This window comes from Hylobates moloch, unplaced genomic scaffold (genome assembly GCF_009828535.3).
Source record: "Hylobates moloch isolate HMO894 unplaced genomic scaffold, HMol_V3 SCAFFOLD_29, whole genome shotgun sequence".
Lineage (NCBI taxonomy): Eukaryota > Metazoa > Chordata > Mammalia > Primates > Hylobatidae > Hylobates > Hylobates moloch.
Window position 1 is genome coordinate 2,747,321 of NW_026652304.1, and position 23,689 is coordinate 2,771,009.

Below are 23,689 nucleotides of genomic sequence, written 5' to 3' on the forward strand. Positions count from 1 at the left end.
AAAAAAAAAAAAAAAAAAAATGTCTTCAGGGTAGTCACTTGAGCATACATACTGCATGGAGTATTATCATTTACATGTTTTCACCACTAACTATAATATCAAGAAAAAGGATGGGGCAGCTGGGCACAGTGGCTCACATCTGTAATCCCAGCACTTAGGGAGGCCAAGGCAGGTGGATCACGAGGTCAGGAGTTCGAGACCAGACTGGCCAACATGGTAAAACCCTGTCTCTACTAAAAATACAAAAATTAGCCAGGCGCGCTGGTGGGGGCCTGTAATCTCAGCTACTCAGGAGGCTGCGGCACAAGAATCACTTGAACCCAGGAGGCAGAGGTTGCAGTGAGCCGAGATCACACCACTGCACTCCAACGACAGAGCGAGACCCTGTCTCAAAAAAAAGGAAAACAAGGGCGAAGGCCATAAGGTCTGGCTCACACAGTGGGCTTGCTGGCCTGTATAATGGTACCATCACAATGAGACTCCTATAGAACTGTTACTATACCCATGGAAGGACTTTCAGGAGCTTGAGAAAGAATTTCACTTTCTTTGAGGCCCTGGTTAGTCTCTTGTCCAACCATTCATTTTTTTGCCCTAAGAAAGTAGAAAGAATGCAATCACTCCACCAAAATGCATTAATTGTGTCCATCCTATCTGCATTTTGATCATCCAGTGCAGGAGGAACATGTCTGGTAGGAAGTTGACATTAAGACAAAGAGGCAGGCAAAGAGGTTGGCTTTGACTTTAACCAAAGAATGACCAGCTAGCTCCCCAGGCCCTACTGAGCAAGTGATGATTTCAAACCGGATCCCTATGCAGAGGGAGGGGTGAATAGGAATATTAGACTTGCAGAAGACAATAGCTACAATTGTACAGGTCAGCTAGGTGTTGTAAGTATTACCTCACTGAATATTCCAAATGAGTGAGATTGGTGTTACTATGCTCATTTAACAGACAAGGAAACTGGGGCTCTCAGACACAAATAGCTCTACAGTATGTCCTGTGTCTCCTAGTGAATTCAGTCTTTGAGATCCTAGTGAACCTAGGCAGAAAGAGGGCGACTGACGGTCCCTTCCCCCACTGTCTTTCCTGTGTACTTTGATGTCCTGCAACTACCCACAGAGTCTCTGGGGTCAAACAGACAGAGGGGCAGATTACGAAACACAAAAGCATCCCCACTGCCACTGCCCCCACCAAACCACCAAATAAACGTGTTGGGGTCACCCTTATCCATTCTCAGCTTAGACAGGCTGATCATTAAAGATCCTGTAGAAGAACCAGGTCAGCTCCTCAGCCTGAGGACTTTTAACACTATTTGGGCAAAAGGGTGCATCAGGTGATGCCTTTTAGAAATCTTGGGACAAGAGATGGTAATGGGAGCAAACTCATGACAGTCCTACCTGGTTTATGAACAGAAAAGCCAAGATCAAGGGCAGATCCAAGTCCCCTGACAGAGGAGGAGCAAGATAAAAATGTAAATGCATGTCTCTTCATAGAGCTGACAAAGCCAACTTTTAAAAGCTAATACCTTGGAAATATTTGATCAATTTGACCATGTGAATAGGGAAAAGTGTATTAACACTCATTGATTATCCATTAATAAGCCAAACAGTATTCCCTGCTTTTCAGCTTCTGACTGTATGAATCTACTGTATTAATCACCTTAAAAAGAAAAGAGAAAGCCCTACTAAAACATTTGCCTAGGCCAGACACGTTGGCTCATGCCGCCATGCTGGGTTATCCCAGCACTTTGGGAGGCCTGGGTGGGAAGACTGCTTGAGCCCAAAAGTTTGAGAACAGCTTGGGCAACATAGGAAGGCCCTGTCTCTACAAAAACAAAATAAAATGAAAATTAGCCAGGTGTAGTAAGGCATGCCGGTGGTCCTAGCTACTTGGGAGGTTGAGGTGGAAGGATCACTTGAGCCCAGGAGGTCATGGCTGCAGTGAGCCGTGATCGAGCCACTTCACTCCAGCCTGGGCAACAGGGCAAGACCCTGTCTCAAAAACAAAACAAAACCAAAAACAAAACACATTTGCTAAATAACCATTCTTCTGTGCCACAAGGCCAAAATACCACTAAACCTCACTAAGAACTTTGCAGCCAAATGAGAATCGCTTGAACCGGCAGAGGTTGCAGTGAGCTAAGATCACACCACTGAACTCCAGCCTGGGCGACGGAGCAAGACCCTGTCTCAAAAAAAAAAAAAAAAAAAAAAAAAAATAGAATTTTGCTGCCAATATCACCAGTAATCTAGTCTCTTAAGCCACCTATGATCTCTACAGATCTGAAAAACAGCTAGAGCTCCAGGTAATGGTATATTTAGGGAGAAAGAAATGTTCTAGTGGAAAGAGGATTTTAAACATCTGTATAAAAAATTTTATTTCTTCATTTATATATAGTACTGTCAAAAATTCAACCACATTAATCCTCAAGAGAAATACAAATGTTTAAGCTTTGTCGCAGTTCTGCAGATAAGAAACGCCATTTTGCTAGATTTTCAGGCAGAATAGCAGCAAAACCAGAACATGGTAAAACAACTGTAAAAAGGAGGTTAATATGAACAAGGCTGAAATGTTCATTTTGGAGAAAGCCAAGGATCACAGGTTCACACAAGTCCCCTAAGAACAGTTAGTTTCCTACACGTGGTGTCTTTGATACAACCTGTTCTTTTCATTACCTATAAATCTTGGAAATCTCATTCCTACCCCTCAACTCCATACCTACACACAACTCTAAAGTGGGCTGTGCTCATCCGCAACTGGGGAACAGCTAATTCCACAGAGAAAACACAAAAATCTCCTCCCTTAGCAATGATTGCATTGTAGATGTTAATTCTTTCTGGAAAGGAAAAGTGCTAGATGCTTAAATCAGTAAATAGCCCGCCAAGGACAAGGGAAGATTTTAATGAGCTAAAATTCAAGGAGAATTATCGTCTCACTTGCTGTTCCTACTTTCCTCCTCCCAAATGGGAGAGACCCTGGCCAAAGCTTGGCTTAAAACTCTATCTCATAACAAGTTATTGCTTTCTCTGCTGAGACTTGAGTGGAGCAGCTTAAAGCAAACCACCCCACTCCCCAGGCAGAGAACCGAATTTTAAACAATAGTAAGACGCAGATATGCAGACACTTAACAGGGAGCGTGTGGGGGTGCAGCAGTTTAGATAATATGAAGGCGAATTTTCTCAAAGTCATGAATTTTTAAGCTGGAGGGACAAGCATCTGAATATAAAGAGATGTGGGAAAGGGAGGACAGATGAGATTTGCAAAGTTATACAGAATATTATAATTTTGTATTTAGCAAATAAAATGCATTACAATGTTTTAAACTATATACAGCACTACCCTCTTGACTAGAAGACAGTATGTATCTTCTGCTATCAATGTGTTTTGAAACAGTTCATATCACATGAGAATCTGAGGTATGAGATGTGTATATATTTCAAAATCCAGAATGGGTAAAAAAAAAAAAGGTATTTTCTAAAGACTTGTGGTTTATATCACTTGAGACCTATGAAAACTGTTTCTATGTCCTTCAAATGTTACCAACACAGTTCAGAAAACCAAGTTAAATTCCTCATGAGGGTCAGCTGAATAAAAAAGAGAGAAAACAATGTTCAAAATGATGAACATTACTTTAAAAAATTAACAGGTAGGTGCTTTGTCCAGCAAGGATGTGCTTCTAAAATTACAAAAACTAAAGACATTGGCATTCTCAACTAGTGCCTGAGTGATGGCCAGTCAATGGTCAGACACAGAGAACAGAGCAGGGTCTGGAGGGCGGGGAGGGGGCTCTACCACACTGAGGTGGTCCCTTGCTTGATTTTCACTCTCAATGAACTGGGACACACTGTAGTTTATGTGCGCCCAGTTAAGTGGCTTTATGGGTTACATTATGCTCCACGGCAGATTCTCCACAAGGCTTTATTTAATTAATTAATTTATTTTTGGAGACGGGGTCTCACTCTGTCGTCTAGGCTGGAATGCAGTGGCACTGCAGTCTCGGCTCACTGCAGCCCTGACTCCTGGGCTTAAGCGATCCTCCCACCTCAGCCTCCAAGCAGCTGGGACTATAGATGTGCTCCACCATGCCCAGTTCATTTTGTTTTTTAAATATTTTTTGCAGAGACAGGGTTTCACCATGTTGCCCAGGCTGGCCTTGAATTCCTGGGCTCAAGTGATCTGCCCGCCTGGGCCTTCCAAAGTGTTGGGATTACAGGCGTGAGCCACTGTGCCACATGCTTTATGATCAGACAGGGCATGTCCATGAAAATCTTAGGTAGCAAGGGGACTCCTACACTACCTTGTGGCAAAGTTTCTATAGAGTTAGATGTCACTTTTCTAAGAAAAACATCACTTTTATCAGATGTCAAAATGTGTGCACTTTTTCTTTTCTTTTTTTTTTTTGAAACGAGTCTCACTGTCACCAGGCTGGAGTGCAGCGGCGTGATCTCGGCTCACTGCAAGCTCTGCCTCCTGGGTTCATGCCACTCTCCTGCCTCAGCCTCCTGAGTAGCTAGGACTACAGGCACCTGCCACCATGCCCGGCTAATTTTTTGTGTTTTCAGTAGAGATGGGGTTTCACCATGTTAGCCAGGATGGTCTCAATCTCCTGACCTTGTGATCTGCCCGCCTTGGCCTCCCAAAGAGCTGGGATTACAGGCGTCAGCCACTGCGCCCGGCCACACTTTTTCTTAATATAGAAAAGAAGCTGTTAGGTTGGGCTATAGTATGTGGCTCACACAGTCAGATGTGTTTTAGGAAGATTCCTCTGGAAGCTGGATTGAGAATGCCTTAGAAGGGGTAGGAGGAAAAGCAAGATAGTGAGATCTCCTGGAGGAGGCGTCTGCAGGAAGCTGGGTGCCCAGGTCTGGAACTGAGAATGGCCTGGGAGCATGCGGATGCGGGTCGGGACACACAGCATTTACGTGATGGTTAAAACCAGAAGTGTGGATTCCCCAAGGGAAACTGGCAGAATGGGAAGGAAAGTGGGTTAACAGACATCCTTGGGGAGCACTAATCTTAAATGGTTAGAGATAACGAACAGATGATGGAGACCATCATGTCCTGGTGGCCAGGAGCTAGGAAGGGCAGGAAGGGGCATTTTCATTCAGGCTAAGGGAAAAGGGTGTGGCCAACAGGTTCATGTGACAGCCGTGGTCAAGCAGGATAAAAGCAAAAAATATGCTTTTGGCAATTAGGAACTACCGGTTGGGCATTAGGAACCATGCCTGATACAGTCCTGCCATTACTGTAGAGTGTGTTGCCTGCAAATGGAGATTTCATTCAGGCAGACTGTTTCATAAGCAGATGCCCTGTTTATTCATTTATATAGATATATAATATAAAATATAATATATAATATAAAAAATATATATATATATATATTTTTGAGATGGAATCTCACTCTGTGGCCCAGGCTGGAGTGCAGTGGTGCCATCTCAGCTCACTGCAACCTCCGCCTCCCAGGTTCAACGATTCTCCTGTTTCAGCCTCCTGAGTAGCCGGGATTATATGCACATGCCACCACACCCAGCTAATTTTTGTATTTGTAGTAGACATGGGGTTTCCCCATGTTGGTCAGGCTGGTCTCAAACTCCTGACCTCATGATCTGCCTGCCTCGGCCTCCCAAAGTGCTGGGATTACAGGAGTGAGCCACTGCACCCAGCCTATTCATTAATTTTTTTTAAACTCTGAATATCTAACTTTGTATTTGAAATTAAATGAACATTGATCATAAGATTATTGCTTTGTAGCTATGAATCTGTATCTACCTTTCCCTGCGGTATTAAGCATACCATTAAATAGCAATGTTAAAATAATAATAATAACTACTCTAAACTAAGAACATCAAACCATCTTCATTCAGATGTTGTTATACTTTGGCAAGATAAGGGGATGACAATTGCAGCAAAAGGTATTTTACCCACTTCACGTCCACCCAGTGATCTCATTCTGGGAGAATTTTTTTCCTTTCAGGAATTGGGTGTGTTTCTTTTATTTCCACTCTCATCTGTGATTAGTAGAACAAATTATTGGCTTTTAAACTTTTAAGACATTTCTTATGATTATTTCATAAATCAAAACGACTACAAGCCAAATGGACATCTGGGAATTAGGATTACAGCATTTTTTCTACCAAACTTTTCTCCTAAAAAATAATAAATGACCTTCCTTTTTCTAAATGTTTCTAAGTTCACCTCTTACTTCACCATTCAACTTAATTTACTGCCCAACATATGAGAAGAAAATATCAAAGATACTTAGTTGTGTCCAAAATGCTGGAAAAGACAATTCCTCTGGAAGTAAGCTTCACACTTAAAAAAGTCATGACAGATGATAAAAGGAAAAATGCAGCACCATTCTGGGAATGATATACTTTAATGACTCATCAAAAATAATTCCCTTCCACAGGAGAATCACTTGAACCTGGGAGGCAGAGCTTGCAGTGAGCCTAGATCGCACCCCTGCACTCCAGCCTGGCGACAGAACGAGACTCCACCTCAAAAAGAAAATAATAATAATAATAATAATAATAATAATAATAATAATAATTCTCTTCCCTATACTTTAGGAAAACATAAAATTCAAACGTGGGGCTAAGAAAGAGAATGTGTATGTAGATGGGGGGTGGTAATGGGAAGTTTCCTTCACATGACAAAGACTTAGAACCAAAATACCTTATTTTGGTTCCTTTAGTACAAAACTAAGGAAATGCTCAAGCTGCAGTTCTCAGGGCAACACCAGGCAAGTCAGGCTCCTAGAGGAACAGCAGCCCCGAGGATTTATGCTCATGCTGCCAGCCACAAACTTTCATCCATACAGCGTCTTCACATTCATGCAAACTGCCGTTGCAGGGGAAAATTCTGCTTTGCATTTCCTGACATTTATGCTTTTCAGTTCTGAGCCTCACATTGCACATCGACAGATTTCTACATTCCGTTTCCTTTGAGAAACTCTCCGGGCTTCCACTGCCTCCTTTGAAAAGTGAGGAACTGAGGCGCAGTGGGGAGAGCACCACGAGTGGAGTCCTGCGACCTGCGTTCAAGTCCAGACACTGCTCCTTGCCAGCGACAATCAGGGTCAGGGCTCTCTGGTGAGTATAACTTCCAGTTTGCAGGGTTGCTGGGTGAATGCGAGGCATATATGAAAAGCCATGAAAAGGAAATCTCCACGCAATTATAAGGTGCTTCATCGTTACAGGTTATGTTTAAGATGTTCCCATTAAAAGATTCTAATACTGGCCAGGCGTGGTGGCTCATGCCTGTAATCTCCGCACTTTGGGAGGCTGAGGTGGGCGGATCACCTGAGGTCAGGAGTTTGAGACCAGCCTGACCAACATGGAGAAACTCTGTCCCTACTAAAAATACAAAATTAGCTGGGCGTGGTGGCGCATGCCTGTAATCCCAGCTACTCAGGAGGCTGAGGCAGGAGGATCATTTGAACCTGGGAGGCGGAGATTGCGGTGAGCTGAGATTGCACCATTGCACTCCAGCCTGGGCGAGAAGAGCAAAACTCTGTCTCAAAAAAAATTTTTTTTAAAATTCTAATTCCATGTCCTTAAAAAGCATTCACATTGGAGAAGGGGTGGAAAAGGAAGCCAGACTCTGCTGATAGTGCAGAAAAGCAAATGGGAGATGACCTGCTGCCAGTGGGCTGAAGGTGATGCTTCCTGCCTGTTCTTTGTGGGACACAGGCCTGCAGCCCTTCTTCCAGAATTGGGGTAGGCTCTCTTTTGTGCAGTATACACTTCACTGGCCCCTGATGACCACAAAGATTTATTTGTGGTTGGCCACAGGTGACTACAAAGTAACACAAGCGTCAAGGAGGCTGAAACTTACCCCATAGCTAAGAAGTGCATTAAAGCTCCAGATGAAGTTTCCCACAGAAAAATCGGAAAGGAAGTTGGTATGATTCCACTGCAGTGGAACTGGCTTCACAATCCCATGACCCTAACACCATTTATACTATTATATCTATGAGAAAATACATTCCATGTTCAGACCAACCTTCAAACATTTAGAACATAATCCAATGAGACTGAAATTAGAATATTTTGCCTAATAAGGTACAGGAAGGGCATCATAAAAGGGAGGTAATGTCAGGAAAACTGGAGGTAGATGGTGTTTTAATTATGTTTTTACTCACATATTTGATATAACGACAATACATCATTTCTTCTCAATCTTAGTTTCTCAGCTTAAATTCTGAACCACCTGAGACCAATCAGTCTGTTAATTATATGGCCCCCCCCCCCCCCCTTTTTTTTTTTTTTTTTTTAGACGGAGTCTCACTCTATCGCCCAGGCTGGAGTGCAGTGGCACGATCTTGGCTCACTGCAAGCTCCACCTCCTGGGTTCACGCCATTCTTCTGCCTCAGCCTCCCGAGTAGCAGAGACTTGGGGCGCCTGCCACCACACTCTGCTAATTTTGTTTTTGTATTTTTGTTTTTTTTAGTAGAGACAGGGTTTCACTGTGTTAGTCAGGATGGTCTCGATCTCCTGACCTCGTGATCCACCTGCCTCGGCCTCCCAAAGTGCTGGGGTTACAGGTGTGAGCCACCGCACCTGCCACACAGCCCCTTCTTGGTCTCATGCCCATTAGTTTGAATATATCATCTCACAAATCCTTCCCTCAACACTGCTAAGTATAATGGCATAAAGTCTAATAGAGATTTTTTTTGGCTTTCTAAAAAGTTCTATTCACCTTCTTCCTTGGTATTAACAAACAGAGCAATGATCAGACAGAAGCAAGAGGGGAAAGTGGTGAGCTGACCCCCTAAATCTGTCAAACAAAGCCAACACCATTCAGTGCACTTAATTCCACACTACTGATGACCTGGGCTACTGATGACCTCAGCCACTCGCTAAGTACGAGGCTGTGCTGCCCAGGAGAGTCCAGCGCTTTTTTCTCCATCTCACCCACAGCAGGCAGGGGAGGGGATGAACTCATATAACTGAGGCTGTCTTGTGTGTCCATCCCTGCCCTCTCCGAAGGTGCTCACCATCCCCTCTGAAAGGGGAGCCTGGATAGCTGGTGATGAGCCCCAGGCCTCAGGGAGGGGACAGCATTCAGTCTACTTCAGCTCAACTCTCTTAACAAGTATGGCTCTGGGATTACAAACATCAAAATAAAATAAGAGTGAATTCAACACGAGTCAAATGTCTAGGGTCTTGGTCTCCTTTATCTGAGGTGGCAGGTGCTTTTTGGTTTTCAAGATTAGAGATTAGACTTTATGTGATGATCTGGAATAAGAGCTGACATGGGACAGTGTTAAAAACACAGGCTGTTTTGCCACCTCTACCATTTTTTAATCACACGATCTTTGCAAAGTCTCCTCTCTGAGCCTCAGTTTCCTCATCTGTAATGTGGGGAGGATGACAGTCCTGCCTAACAGAATAAGTGTGAAGACCACTGAGATAACAGGAGTACAAGACAGTGCCTGGTTCAGAGCAGCCATTCTGTCAATTAACATTGGCTGTCATTACTGTCACTACAGCACATTACTGCTTTAAGTGCATTCCATCCTGTTAAAAGGAGAATTGTCATGTAACTTACTAATGTAGTGCAGTTTAAAAGCTAGAGTTCCTCCATTCTCCCGTTTGGAACAGACATTATTCTTTTTTCAAGAAGTCATCCTTTCACATGTATAATACAAGTACATTTAGAATTTTCCAATTCACTTTTAAAAGTCTTTCATGAGCCATGCCATGCACTAAATTTAAACTGAAAAGGACTTTGTAATAGTTCAGCTTTGTTAAAAAAAAAAAAAAAAAAAAAAACCCTAGACACTTTGATCCTTCAAAGGTGAAAGACCTATATTTTTTCCTTCTGTGAATACCAGTTTTGAGGGTCTCTGTGCTCAGGAGGAGAGGGAGAAATGAGATCCTCTGAGAAAAACAAAATAAAACGGTTCTCTGATTTCTAGGTTATTTCTTCGGCATGCAGCTGAGGTTTACCTCATCTCCCAGCTGGAGACCATTTCAGCATCGTCCAGCTGTGCCCTAACCACAGGTTCAGAGGAGACTCCCGAGGGAGGAGGGCCCTGCTGTACCTGCCCACCTCTCCCTTCCATGCAGAGGGCACCACTCCACCTCGTAAACACCAAATGCAAAACCACACCCACTTCAGACTGGTTTTGGCATCAGAGTCAAATCATCGGGGTCAGGAAGAGGTTACCTCCAAATCTAGGCTCATTCTTGAGAGTGAAACCAACAGTGTCATTCCCCTGCAGGCCCAGGACGCTGGGTGTGGGGGCCTGCGTTTGGGTGGAGGAAAGGCGGGGGGTTCCCTAGCCCTGCCCAAAAACACTAGCTCCAGTGCCTTGGCTTCCTGACATGTGACACTCCATAGCATATGGCTAATTTGGACAAACGCCCAGGCGTTCTTCCCCTCCCCACCTCTAGGGTCTCCGTGGAAATGCTCAACGCATCTCCAAGCCTGGAAAAGATGCTCAGAAACAGAACAGAAAATTTATTCTCAATTTTCAACCATACACCTCAACGGGTGTAAGTTACAAAGCTATCAAACACAGAAGTCTATTGTGGTATCTGTGGAACCCTAAGAAGTTCAATCCTTCATGCTCAGGCTCCATGGAGATTTTATACCTAATCAGTGTCCATAGAATATCCTTCCGTTTAGACAGATGGACAGAGAAAGGATCGATTTCTATTTGTAACTAACTGGATATAACTTTCTTTAAACCTACAGAGCCTGGAAGTAGTAACTAGCCCATTAGGGATCTCCAGCCCACATGTTTGGAAGTAGAGCAACTTCCGAGTAACAAGAGGCATGGGAAGGAAGAGGTCCACAGCTTTGGAGGAAGGCACTCTGTGACATCACTTAAAGTTGATCATTATCTACTGAGGACTACAAGATGAGCCTGACTGGCCAAAGCTGGGCACCTGCTCTGGTCAGTCCCTCCTCTCTCTGGGACGTTGGCTCATGGTAGTCTTGCTTTTGGTTTCACTCCCTTGGCCAATATGCTGCTGGGAGACCTCACAGAGAGCTGGAGATACTCTCTCCTTCCCCCACCCACACAATGGAAGCATGTAATACCAGGCTTCCAGTGAGGGACCTAACTCACACTATTTTACTAGTTTATCTACTTACGATTTGAGTGATTTGCCTAATTGACCCATATATTTCTTCTCCTCCAGCCTGCACTCCGGGTTGGAGCACAGTGGTGCAATCTCAGCTCACTGCAAGTTCGACCTCCCCAGGTTCAGGTGATCATCCCACCTCAGCCTCCAAAGTACCTGGACTACAGCCACCACGCCTGGCTAATTTTTATACTGTTTTAGAGATGGGGTTTCGCCATGTTGCCAGGCTGGTCTCAAACTCCTGGGCTCAAGCAATCTGCCCTCCTCAGCCTCCCAAAGTGCTGGGATTACAGGCGTGAACCCCTGCACCTGGCCCACATTAGTATTTAATTCCATTCCCACAACTGCCCCATCAAGTAGGGAATATTATGATTGCCTTTCTATGCGAGGAAACAGGCTCAGAGCAGCAACAGCTAAGGCTTGAGCCCAGAGCTGTGTGTCCCCAAAGCCTATGCTCTACTGCTTAATGAGAACACAAATGTTGTGCCGGACTGGAAACCTTCAAAGGCAGTTTCTAGTGGTTGCAGCAGGCTGCCTGATAACCGGAAGGTCAGCCCACACTGGTAAGACTACCTGTAGTTTAAGACATGGTAGATAGAACTCTAGTGTTACACAGTCACACCCGATGCCCAAACCTTTCACCCTCAGCTTTGGAAATCTCCAGCCAGATGTCCCACGGCAGGTATGTGTTGAGGGGGATGGGGGGGTCTTGTTCCATGTCAGGTACAAATAAGCACAACAGGAATGCCCGTCAAAGATAACGTCCTTCTACTTAGTAGCCATAATCCTAAGCTTATTCTCTTTTTTCCATAACTCTTTTACCATTGCCAATAAGGAGAAGTTAAATAGACTATAATCTTAAAATGCACTTTTATTCTTGGTTGATTAAACTGGACAACAAAAATCCCATCTGGGCCAGGCACAGTGACTCAGGCCTATAATTCCAGCACTTTGAGAGGGCCATGTTGGTGGATCACTTGAGGCCAGGAGTTCGAGACCAGCCTGGCCAACATGGCGAAACTCCATCTCTACTAAAAATATAAAAATTAGCCAGGCATGGTGGTGCTCGCCTGTAATCCCAGCTACTCAGGTGGCTGAGGCATGAGAATCTCTTGAACCCGTGAGGCAGAGGTTGTAGTGAGCCAAGATGGTGCCACTGCACTCCAGCCTGGGTAACAGAGTGAGCCTCTGTCTCAAGGGGAAAAAAATCCCTATCTGTTGTTAAAATTTTTACTTCCAGTGTTTTTCACAGTGAAGCTTTTCCAAGGGTGTGCCAGATATGGACACAGCCTGTCCCGATTCGGTGCCCCAGGACACTAACCCATGCCTAGGCGGCTTTTTGCACCACTGTGGCCTCCAGACAGCCATTGAGTGGTACAATCCACATATTACCATGTCTCCATATTACCACGACTCCAAGGAAGGCTAGAATTCCTACTCAGGAAATGAATGGCAAGGGTTTTCTGCCACATACATTCTTCTTGTAAAAATACAACACAAGAATAGCGACAATTCAAATGTCAGGCAGACACAGGGAGGCATATGGGTTACGGGGAGGTATGTGGCTAGTGAAAGGGTAGCTGCTAACATGAAAGGCACAGGCTGTCATTTGTGGTGGGACAGGAGCCTCACATAGGTAGGAGCCTCACACAGGTAGAGGGGGACAAGTATGGGGCGGGGCCATGAACATTTCTTCCCATATTTTTGGCTACAAAGATGAAGCAATAATAAGAATGAAAGTTGATAGTCTCTAACATTCACAATGGTGCCACTATAAATACCAAGGACTTAGGGAAAAAAACGTGTGTGCAACATCAGCTATGAAAGAGAACCTTCTGGTACATATGAAAACAAGAATGTTACCCAATGACTAGGTTCTCCAGAAAGTGAAGCCACTTAATCGTTCTCAAAGTTCGGATGAGATTCATCCCAAAGTACAGAGACAAGGTGATTTATTCCCGTAATAAAAAAGTACTTTGAAAAATGTCTTTGTTTTTCAAAAATACAGATACAACTAGCAAAAGTATCTGTGACAGCTGCGAAAACATTCAATTGCCAAGGAAGGTATTTTCTCTCTTCACCACAGCTGTTCAGTGCAGGGCAAGGTTTATTTTCCTCTTCCACTGAGCTTCCAAATCAAAATTTCTGGGCTCTCAAGTGCAAAATATTGCCCTTGAATTTTCTTGGATAGGCTGCCACCATGTGGTGACTGCTAAAAACGCACACAGGTTCAGGTTTCATTGCAAGGCTGCCTTCCTGAGCTGTCTTAACCCAAGCATTACATAAATTAGATCCACCTGCCATGCAAAGATTCCAAATCTGCTGAGACACCTGGCTTCCCTGGCAGGATTACAATTTACTCCTCATTTCCATTCTCACCCTGCAACATGAGGAACGTGTATTTTTAGATCACATTCTGTAGTAACTGATTGTACTTAATGCATTCATTTAAAACTTCACTTTGCTTGAAATCTGTGAGCTGTACTGTCATTTTTAAAAATGAAAAACAATCATTTCAGACATAAAAATGAAAACAATAACCTAACATACCTAGACAACACCTATTGCCCAGTTTAAGAAAAAAGGCGTGAAGGTGTCTAGGTTTTCTTTCCATCTATATCCACATCCTTGCCTCAATAAATGCTTTTTGGATTTGATTCTAGTTTGCATTATTTCTTTATATTTTTACTTCATATGCATGGAATTCTAATATATATAAGGATTATATAATTAATACATAATAATATTATATATAATCCTAATATATATATTAAACAGTGATCTAAATGTCCTGACCTAAATATATGTATTGATTCTATATATATATATTTGGATTATATATAATACATATTATATGTATGTATGTATGTATTAGATTACATATATATATGTTGTGCTGCTTTCAGACATATATAAATGGTGTTATATGAAATACATCCTTCTGCAACTTGGGTTTTTGTTCACTGAACAGTGTTTTAAAAAATTCTTCCAGCCTGGGCACGGTGGCTCATGCCCCTAATCTCAGCACTTTGAGAGATCAAGGTGGGCGGATCACCTGAGGTCAGGAGTTCCAGACCAGCCTGGCCAACATGGTGAAACCCCGTCTCTACTAAAAATACAAAAATTAGCTGGGCATGGTGGCATACACCTGTAGTCCCAGCTACTTGGGAGGCTGAGGCAGAAGAATCACTTGAACCCAGGACACAGAGGTTGCAGTGAGCCGAGATTGCGCCACTGCACTCCAGCCTGGGGGATAGAGCGAGACTTCATCTCAAACAAATAAACAAACAAAAAAAACATGTTGCTATCTACAGCTCTAGTTTATTTTAACCGCTTGTATATCATTCAGTTTTATGAACATATGTCTATGCATACTCTACATGCAACTACACTGATTTATCCATTCACTCTGATGGGCATTTAGATCACTGTTCAAATACTTGTTATGGTGCACTTGGTTTTTCAAGTCGCCTGCTTGGCCCTCTTCCAAGTTGTACTTTCCTTCTTTCCTTTCCTTACTGTTCTAGAGCTTTTTGCTAGACTTGCTGTCCTGCTCTGAAACTTGCCTCAGTCTCTCCTTCTGCTTTAAGGCCCTCAGTCCAATTCTTTCTTCTGAGGAGGCAAGAGCTGAAGTTGCTGCAGACCTGTACAGATACACCAGCACGAACTCGGGATAACTCGAATAGCTGCCACTGGTAAGATATTTGGTGCACGTGACTCGGATACATTCCCTAGTGGTCATCAAGCTCCAGAAGATGCTCAGGGAGAGATACTATCCTCTCAATATTCAAGAGTCACCATTCTACAGGGGACCTCTGGCCTGCCCATCAGTGAAGGCGAAATCCTGCCCCTGTCTCCCTTGCACCTGGCTGGATGCTGCTTTCACCAACTCATGGAGCCAGCTCAGCCCTGACAGCAGAAAGGGGCCAAGACCCACAGAACCACCACTGCCCCTCTGTCTTAAACAAACAAACAAAACTTTTTGCACTATAAACATGCTGCTCTGACCATTTGTAAACACACCTTTGTATATATATGGGCAAGTTTTGTCTAATATATATATACACACATATATATACACATTATTATTATTATTATTATTATTATTATTTTGAGACAGAGTTTCGTTCTTGTTGCCCAGGCTGGAGTGCAATGGCGTGATCTCAGCTCACCGCAACCTCTGCCTCCTGGGTTCAAGCGATTCTCCTGCCTCAGCCTCCTGAATAGCTGGGATTACAGGTATGCGCCACCACATCCGGCCAATTTTATATTTTTAGTAGAGATGGGGTTTCTCCATGTTGGTTAGGCTGGTCTTGAAACCCCAACCTCAGGTGGTCTGCCTGCCTCAGCCTCCCAAAGTGCTGGAATTACAGGGGTGAGCTACCGTGCCCGGCCACATGATATATATTTAGAGTGAAATTCCTGGGTCAAAGAGTAGCTCAAACTCCATTAAACTGCTTTCCAAAATGCCTATTTCAAATTTAAACTCCTGCCAGCAATATATGAATTCCCATAGCTCCAGACATTTGTCAATATGTCTAACTGGCACTTTTTACCTACTGCCAATATGACTGGTGAGCAAACACAGTAGGAAACCAGACAGCTTTTTACGTCTTTTAAACCTCAGGTTCCTCACCTGTTAGTGGCCTGTCATGTGTCCATTTTTCTAACAGATTGCCTTTGTCTCACTGATTTGTAGGAATCTTTTATAAGATACTAATTGCTGGCTAAATGTTTGTTGTAAATATCTTCTACACTATAGCTGTCTTTTCACTTTTTTAAGAACTTCTTTTCAGAAAGAAAAACTTCAGGGTTTTTAAAAATTTGGATGTAGTCAGATTTATATATCTTTTCTTTAGCAATCTGTGCTTTTGGGGTCTCTTAAGCTACCCTTCCAATGCCAACATCTTAAATGCATACGCCTATATTTTTTTCTATAAGTTTTACAGTTTTGCTTTCCACATTTAGGTATTTTAACATAGAAGTGATTTTTATATGTAGTATCAGGTTAGTAATCCTATGCTAGACTCATATACATAACTAGTTACGTCAGCATCATTTTTAATAGTTAATGTTTTCGCTTTTTTTTTTTTTTTGAGACAGAGTCTCACTCTATCACCTAGGCTGGAGTGCAGTGGCACGATCGTGGCTCACTGCAACCCCTGCCTCCCAGGTTCAAGCAATTCTCCTGCCTCAGCTTCCTGAGTAGCTGGGATTACAGGCTTGCGCTGACAGGCCTGGCTAATTTTTTTGTATTTTTGGTAGAGACGGTGTTTCACCATATTGGCCAGGCTGGTCTGAAACTCCTGAGCTCAAGTGATTCGCCCGCCTCAGCCTCCCAAAGTGCTGGGATTACAGGCGTAAGCCACCACGCCTGGCCTTTAATAGTTAATCTTTTCCCCGTTGATCTGCAGTACCTGCTCTCAAGCTTCCATATATGCATAAATTTCCACTTTCTTCTGTTTCGATCGTCTGTTTGTCTACCGTATTATCCTAATTACTGTAAGCGCATCATAATTCACACTATGTGGTGGGAATGTCTCCCACCTAGTTTTTCCACAAAATTGTCTTGACTCTCTTTGTCCTTTATGCTTCCATTTGGATTTCAGAATCAGACTGTCAAATTCTACAAAAAAATATGTCAGGAACTTATAATTTGCAGACAATTAATATCTTTAAGATATTGCATCTTGTCCGTGAAGATGATACCTCTGCTTCTATATAGGTCTTTGTAATAATTTTCATCAAAATTATAATTACTTTCAAAAGGTCATAATGGATACCAGATTTACCAAATTACTGTTCAGTACTTACTATGGTGAGAATTTAGTTTTTAATCATAATGTGGTGAATTACAGTGATAGATTTTCTCATGTTCAATCACCTGGAAATCCTACAATAAACCCTACTTCCTGCTGTATTTGGTGTTCTCAGATTTCACTCACGATTATTTCATTTATATTCATAGCTGAAACTGGCCTGTTAATTTTCCTTTAGCATCTTGTCCTTGTTTGGTATTGGCACTGATAAAGTCTGTTAGGCCATGTTCCTTCTTTTTCCATTTGCTAGAGAAAAGGATTGTATTAGAATGATCTGTTCTTTGTTTGATAGAGCTCATTTGTAAAACCACCTGTTGCCTTTTCTTGTTTGTCTGGTGAGTAGACTCATTCAATGTCTTTAATGGATATGGGTCTATTCAATTTTCTTCCTCTAATTTCTTGAATTAATTGCTTAGCTTATACATTTCTAGACTTTCTTCTGTTCTAACATAAGCCTTCAAGATGTATGCTTCCAACATGAAATTTACCTTGCTTTGAAGCTGACGTGTTTTCCACTGGATGCTCATTGTCATGGACCCTTTTCTCTGGAACAGGCATTGTAGAGCAGCTTCCAAAGACCCATGGGCCCCCACTACCAAAATCTTCTTTCCATCTAGGTTGACACCTCCTAACCAAATAAAATTCAATATTATACTCAAAACTTCAGATCTTTCCTTTAAGAACTTTATCTTAAGAAAAAAAGACCCTTTTAGGCTGGGTGCGGTGCTCACGCCTATAATTCCAGCACTTTGGGAGGCCGAGGCAGGCAGATCACTTCAGGTCAGGAGTTCAAGATCAGCCTGGCCAACATGGTAAAACCCTGTCTCCACTAAAAATATAGAAAATTAGACAGGCGTCATGGCATGTGCCTGTAATCCCAGCTACTTGGAAGGCTGAGGCAGGAAAATCACTTGAACCTGGGAGGCAGAGGTTGCAGTGAGCCAAGATCGCGCCACTGCACTCCAGCCTGGGCAACAGAGCAAGAATGTCTCAACAACAAAAAAAACCCTTTTAAAACTTGACCTTTCTCAGCACCAACCTACAATGACTATGAACTAGGAGTGGGGTATTATAATCAACAAAAATTCTCTATTCAAACCCTTTTGGTTCCAATTCCTGTTGCTGAATTTCTTTCCACAATATGTAACTATAATTAACCAGCCTAATTTACTCTTTTCTTTGAGTACTTTCTAATGAAGTGGCTCAGAATCTTCATCTTGATAATCCATGTAATGAAAAAGTGCTGTATATATGGATTATTTCATAGATTTGAGCTTAATATTACTGTCCAAAAAGCATATATATCCTGAATGTTAACCTTTTAATAAAACTTTGCCATATATTTTTGAAATTTTTCTTTGATTGTTGGATGTTCAGGGGGTAGGGAGGGGCATTTGCTTCATTTCTATTCCAATTGGAGTAGAGAAAAATATTTAGTTAGTTGAATTTTTTCTTTTCTTTTCTTTTTATTTTTTCAGATAGGATCTTGCTTGTTGCCCAGGATGGAGTGCTGCGGTGTGATCACAGCTCACTGAAGCCTTGACCTCCCAGGCTCCAGCGATTCTCCTACCTCAGCCTCCCAAGTAGCCGTGACTACAGGCACATGTCACCACACCTGGTTAATTAAAAAAAAATTTTTTTTGGTAGAGATGGAGTCTCCCTATGTTCCCCAAGCTGGTCTCAAACTCCTGGGCTCAAGCAATCCTCCCACCTTGGCTCCACAAACTGCTGGGAACGCAGGTGTGAGCTACCGCACCGGCCCAATTAGTTGAATCTTTATGTTCTCAGAAAGCCCTTGAATATATAAATACTTGGTAGTAATTTACTCATTAAATTTAATAATGAAGAAAGAGAAAATATTCATTTCTATTTCACTGACATAAAAATGCCAAGTCAAGGGGACAACAATGGAAATTAAGTCCTGACTACTGAAAAGCAAGCTGCTCACCAATAAATCCCAACCTAGGTTCCTGTGCCCCTACATCTAATTTCTTCTTCTTTCTTTTTTTTTTTTTTTTTTTTTTTTTTTTTTTTGAGGCAGGGTCTTGCTATATTGCCCAGGCTAGAGTGCAGTGGTGCAATCACAGCTCACTGTAACCTCAAACTCCTGGGCTCAAGCGATCTTCCCGCCTGAGCCTCCAGCATAGCTGGGACTACACGTGCACACCACCATGCCCAGCTAATCTGTAAATTTTTTTTGTGGAGACAAGGTCTCAATATGTTTGCCCAGGCTGGTCTCAAACTCCTGGCCTGAAGTGATCCTCTGGCCTTGGCCTCGCCTAGCACTGAGATTATAGGCATGAGCCACTGTGCCTGGCCTCATTTAAGTCTTCAGTGTAAGTCTTATCTAAGGCTACATATTGACAGATTTAGTAAGCTGAAACTGGAAGTACATTTTACTGTGGTTATTTTGACTGTTTCGTGAGAGAAACTGAGCATGTTTAAAACAGGGCTAATAATTTATCTCTACTAATTTCTCTTTTAATTTATAAGATGATCTTACTAGAAAAAGTTTCTAGGTACTCATTTGTATCTCACAAAAGATGAGAAAAATAAAAAAAGTCAACGTGAAATATCACTTCTATGTTCAATTAGAATCTCCTAGAAACATTCTAAAAGGGTATCAGAATAATAATAAAATTTTTTTTTAATTCTTCCCCAAACACATCCTTATTAAAAATAATGTAAATACCAATAAATAGAAATCAGCAGCATTTCTCAAGGAGCATCCTACCTGATTTTTCAAGAAGTTCAATTACAGCTTTGGCAACAGGTGAAACAAAACATTCATGGGCATCCCCTCGCACCAGTTTCCCCAGGTTTATGTCTGTTACTCTGAATCAGAAAATAAAGGAGTAGGTTAAGTCAAAGCCCAGCCAAAAAAATCACTCACATGTAATGTACATATATTAACCCCAAATAACATCCAAGTCAATGTTTGATAGATAGAATACATAAAAATGAATTAAAGAGGGCCAGGCATGGTGGCTCACGCCTGTAATCCCAGCACTTTGGGAGGCTGAGGCGGGTGGATCACATGAGGTCAGGAGTTCGAGACTAGCCTGGCCAACATGGCGAAACCTCGACTCCACTAAAAACACAAAAAGTAGCTGGGCGTGATGGCACGTGCCTGTAATCCCAGCTACTAGGGGGCTGAGGCAGGAGGATAGCTTGAACCTGGGAGGCAGAGGTTGCAGTGAGCTGAGATCATGCCACTGCACTCCAGCCTGGGCAACAGGGCGAGACTGTGTCTCAAAAAAAAAAAAAAAAAAAAAAACCATAAAAAATGAATTAAAGAGAAAGCAGGCAATAAAGGCCATTCATTTTCTATGGCAGTACCTTAGGAAACTTCACCCTGGCCCTGACCTTGGGTGTTCTGTTTCTGCCAATACACCAGGACACAGCCTAAGGCCATACAGGGCTTCACTTTCCAACTCCAGGGAGCTCCTTTCAATGGACCCCAGTGGACTAGCATCCCTAGAGTTACACGGCAGCATGGTCCTGCAGTCCACTCAAAACCCAGAACCAATCCTATAAATCTGGAGTGACCCAGTAAGACCTGGGATTGAGGCACAGGTCACAGGTCTGATTTCAACTTGACCTCGATATTTATCTCCTTGAGAAGCCGGGGTGGGGGGCAGTGGAAAAAATGAGTGACCACACACTTCTGAAGGGTTCTGTGCCTTTCCCTGTTCAAATCTAGGACAAAACATTCCACAGCTATCTAGCCTAAACTGAGCACGTCAATCTCAGTAACAGAATGGAGACATTTAGAATCATTTTCATAATTTCTCCTTTTGCTCTCTGTTGTTGTTTGGTTGGTTTTTCCCGGCTGGGCCTCAGCATGAATTCCTCTCCTTTTATGAAAGACTTGAAACTATGCCCTAGGACCTTCAAGTTCTGAAAGTTTTCTCATTGATTAGTGCTTCTTCTCTTTTTAAAGTTAGTCTACGACAGGACTGGAGATTGTTGTTGTTTTTTTAAAAAATGTTTAATTATTTACTTAAAAATAGAGACAAGGGGCCGGGTGCGGTGGCTCACTCCTGTAATCCCAGCACTTTGGGAGGCCGAGGCAGGCGGATTACGAGGTCAGGAGATCGAGACCATCCTGGCTAACACAGTGAAACCCCGTCTCTACTAAAAGTACAAAAAATTAGCCAGGTGTGGTGGCGGGCGCCTGTAGTCCCAGCTACTCGGGAGGCTGAGGCAGGAGAATGGTGTGAACCCGGGAGGCAGAGCTTGCAGTAAGCCGAGATCGTGTCACTGCACTCCAGTCTGGGCAACAGAGCGAGACTCCATCTCAAAAAAAAAAAAAAAAAAAAAAAAAATAGAGATGAGGTCTCACTATGTTGTCCAGGCTGGTCTTGACCTCCTGAGATCAAGTGATCCTCCTGCCTTGGCCTCCCAAAGTGCTAGGATTACAGGTGTGAGCCACCGTGCCCGGCCAGGACTGGAGGTGTTCATGACACCTTTTCAGCCTATGTTTGGGTCTACTCAAGTCACAATAAAAGGCTAGAATGGAAGATTGTTGGGCGTCTCAGGAAGGTGGCAGCCTCCCCATCCAGCCCCTGCAGGGTCTACTGGATCTGGAATCTAACTTTATAAATCTGCTTACAATCTATAACCATAAACACATTGTGTTCTTTTTGGCCACAGTACAAAAACACTTTCTATATTTCCATGGAGGAAAATGGGGTTTTAATCTCCGGGAAGCATGCTTATCCCCCACTGGAGATGGCCGGTATCCTTTGTTCTATGAAGCTTATGTCACTCCATGACATGAATCACAGCCCAACATTACAGCACCCAATAGTTATGATGCTCCCCTCCAAATTTCAAATAAAACCTTGTGTCATTAAGAAAAGTATTTATTTTGCTTTTCTCAACTGGCCTGGGACTAAGACAGAATATGGTACTGCTAGGGAATCAGGTTTCTAAATTTTTTTCTCTGGTCTGGTAGAATTACCAAGGAAAAAACTATTAGAAGAATAGAGCTGGCTAAAGATTGTATAAGTCAGACCAGAATTTATTAAATGAATCTGACGGTGTAAGATCATATGGCACTGAAGCACTATAAAAGGGCTAATGTATTTTCCAAAATATGTAACTTTTGCATGCAGAATTTTAAAAGGCTACAGATGGCCAGTCACAGTGGCTCACGCCTGTAATCCCAACATTTTGGGAGGCTGAGACGGGTGGATCACGAGGTCAGGAGATCGACAGCATCCTGGCCAACATGGTGAAACCCCGTTTCTACTAAAAATACAAAAATTAGCCAGGCATGGTGGCGCATGTCTGTAATCCCAGCTACTCAGGAGGCTGAGGCAGGAGAATCGCTTGAACCCAGGAGGTGGAGGTTGCGGTGAGCCAAGATCATGCCACTGCACTCTAGCCTGGGCAAAAGAGCGAGACTCCATCTCAAAAAAAAAAAAAAAAAATCCTACAGACTCCTGAAATATTTAAAATGATTTTTTTCATCTAATTACTGACACAGTTGAAATAAATAGAAGAAATTTAGAAAAATAAAAGCAGGCACAATAGAAAAAGTGATTTAGCCATAAAGGTGGATTATTTGATTTTCTTTTCTTACCCATCCACATCTTTTTCTGGTTTCAAGGCATTGAGGACTTTGTTGCTAAACAAGTTCTCAGAGATCTGAAGGGCAAGGCCATGTACTCTGGTATCTTCATTAATCTTTAAGATTTCATCTATAATCTAAAGAGAAAACAAAAAAAACAAAATAAAAATTAGTTTTGTGAAAATGAGACCCAACAAAGGAAGCTTTATATAAAAAGTGGATTCATGAAAATGCATCTGTTATAGTTTGTTGTTGTTTTGCTCCTTGTTGAAGACTTGATGTAAAGCAGAATAAAACGCCTATTTTTTTCTTTTCATCACGTGTACAAGGCTCAAAAAAAAAATTAAAAGGCTTGGCTGAATTTTTTAGTGACTTCTCTGCCTTTCTATGGCTCTACTCTGTGCCAGAAAAAGACAAAACAGAATAAAACCAAAGCTCCACAGCTATTAAGGTTTAGATAGACAAAGGACACTTCTCTGTCAACAAACATACTTTAAGCCAAACACACTGCCAGTTTTCAGGAAGGACAGGAAGCATGAATCTGAAGCATTCCAACCTGGCCCAGCTAAGCCTGTGTGTTTCAAACACAATGTGTTCAACACAGCTCACTAATCATGACGTCCAAGCAGTCACAGAGGCCCTCGGGTTATCTGGACCTCAATGACACATAAGAAGCCTTTCCAAAGGCTTATGCTAGAAAAATTGTTAGCATGCACAGCTCCTTTTATGGGAAACACTAAAATAATTCACTATTTGGGAAAAAGACCAAGCTACATTTTGGGAAGCTAATGAATGTCTGGGTGTGTCTCTAAATAAGCAATGCTTTGTCCTCTCTGTCTATTTTGTGCCAGGAGATAAGATCTTGATTCATCTCACTTAACAAAAATATTTGCTCATAAGTGAGAAGATACTTATCTTTGCATATAGATCTCACTCAGAGGCTCTGGGGAAGGGTTGGTTTACCATTTTTGTTTCATTGCCTAGCAAAAATCACTACCTATGCAGTGGCAGGGGAAACCATTTGAGGTACAAAATCAGAAAGAAAGCTTTGTTTCATTCATTCGGCATTCTTTCGTTCATTGAACAAACGGTTTGAGCACCTACTCTGTATCAGTTCTAAGTGAAGGAAATAGAGCTATAAACAAAACTGTCCTCGTGGATCTTATACTCTAGTGGAGGAGGGAAGTTCCTCCCT

The 23,689-nt window shown here is 42.5% G+C and overlaps 1 protein-coding gene across 3 annotated transcripts in view; it reads right to left on the bottom strand.

The window, feature by feature from the left end:
- The window catches only part of LOC116463240 (monofunctional C1-tetrahydrofolate synthase, mitochondrial), a 237,696-nt gene that overhangs the window by 197,429 nt on the left and 16,578 nt on the right, over positions 1–23,689 (bottom strand). For 2 of the 3 annotated variants that reach the window (XM_032146268.2, XM_058434521.1), the window contains 3 exons: positions 22,507–22,631; positions 19,651–19,751; positions 17,405–17,544 (listed from right to left, as the gene is read on the bottom strand). In XM_032146268.2, coding sequence (XP_032002159.1) covers positions 17,405–17,544; positions 19,651–19,751; positions 22,507–22,631 — 366 coding nt within the window. Of the gene's footprint in view, positions 1–17,404; positions 17,545–19,650; positions 19,752–22,506; positions 22,632–23,689 lie in introns of those variants that run through there. The other variant, XM_058434522.1, reaches the window with a different exon arrangement.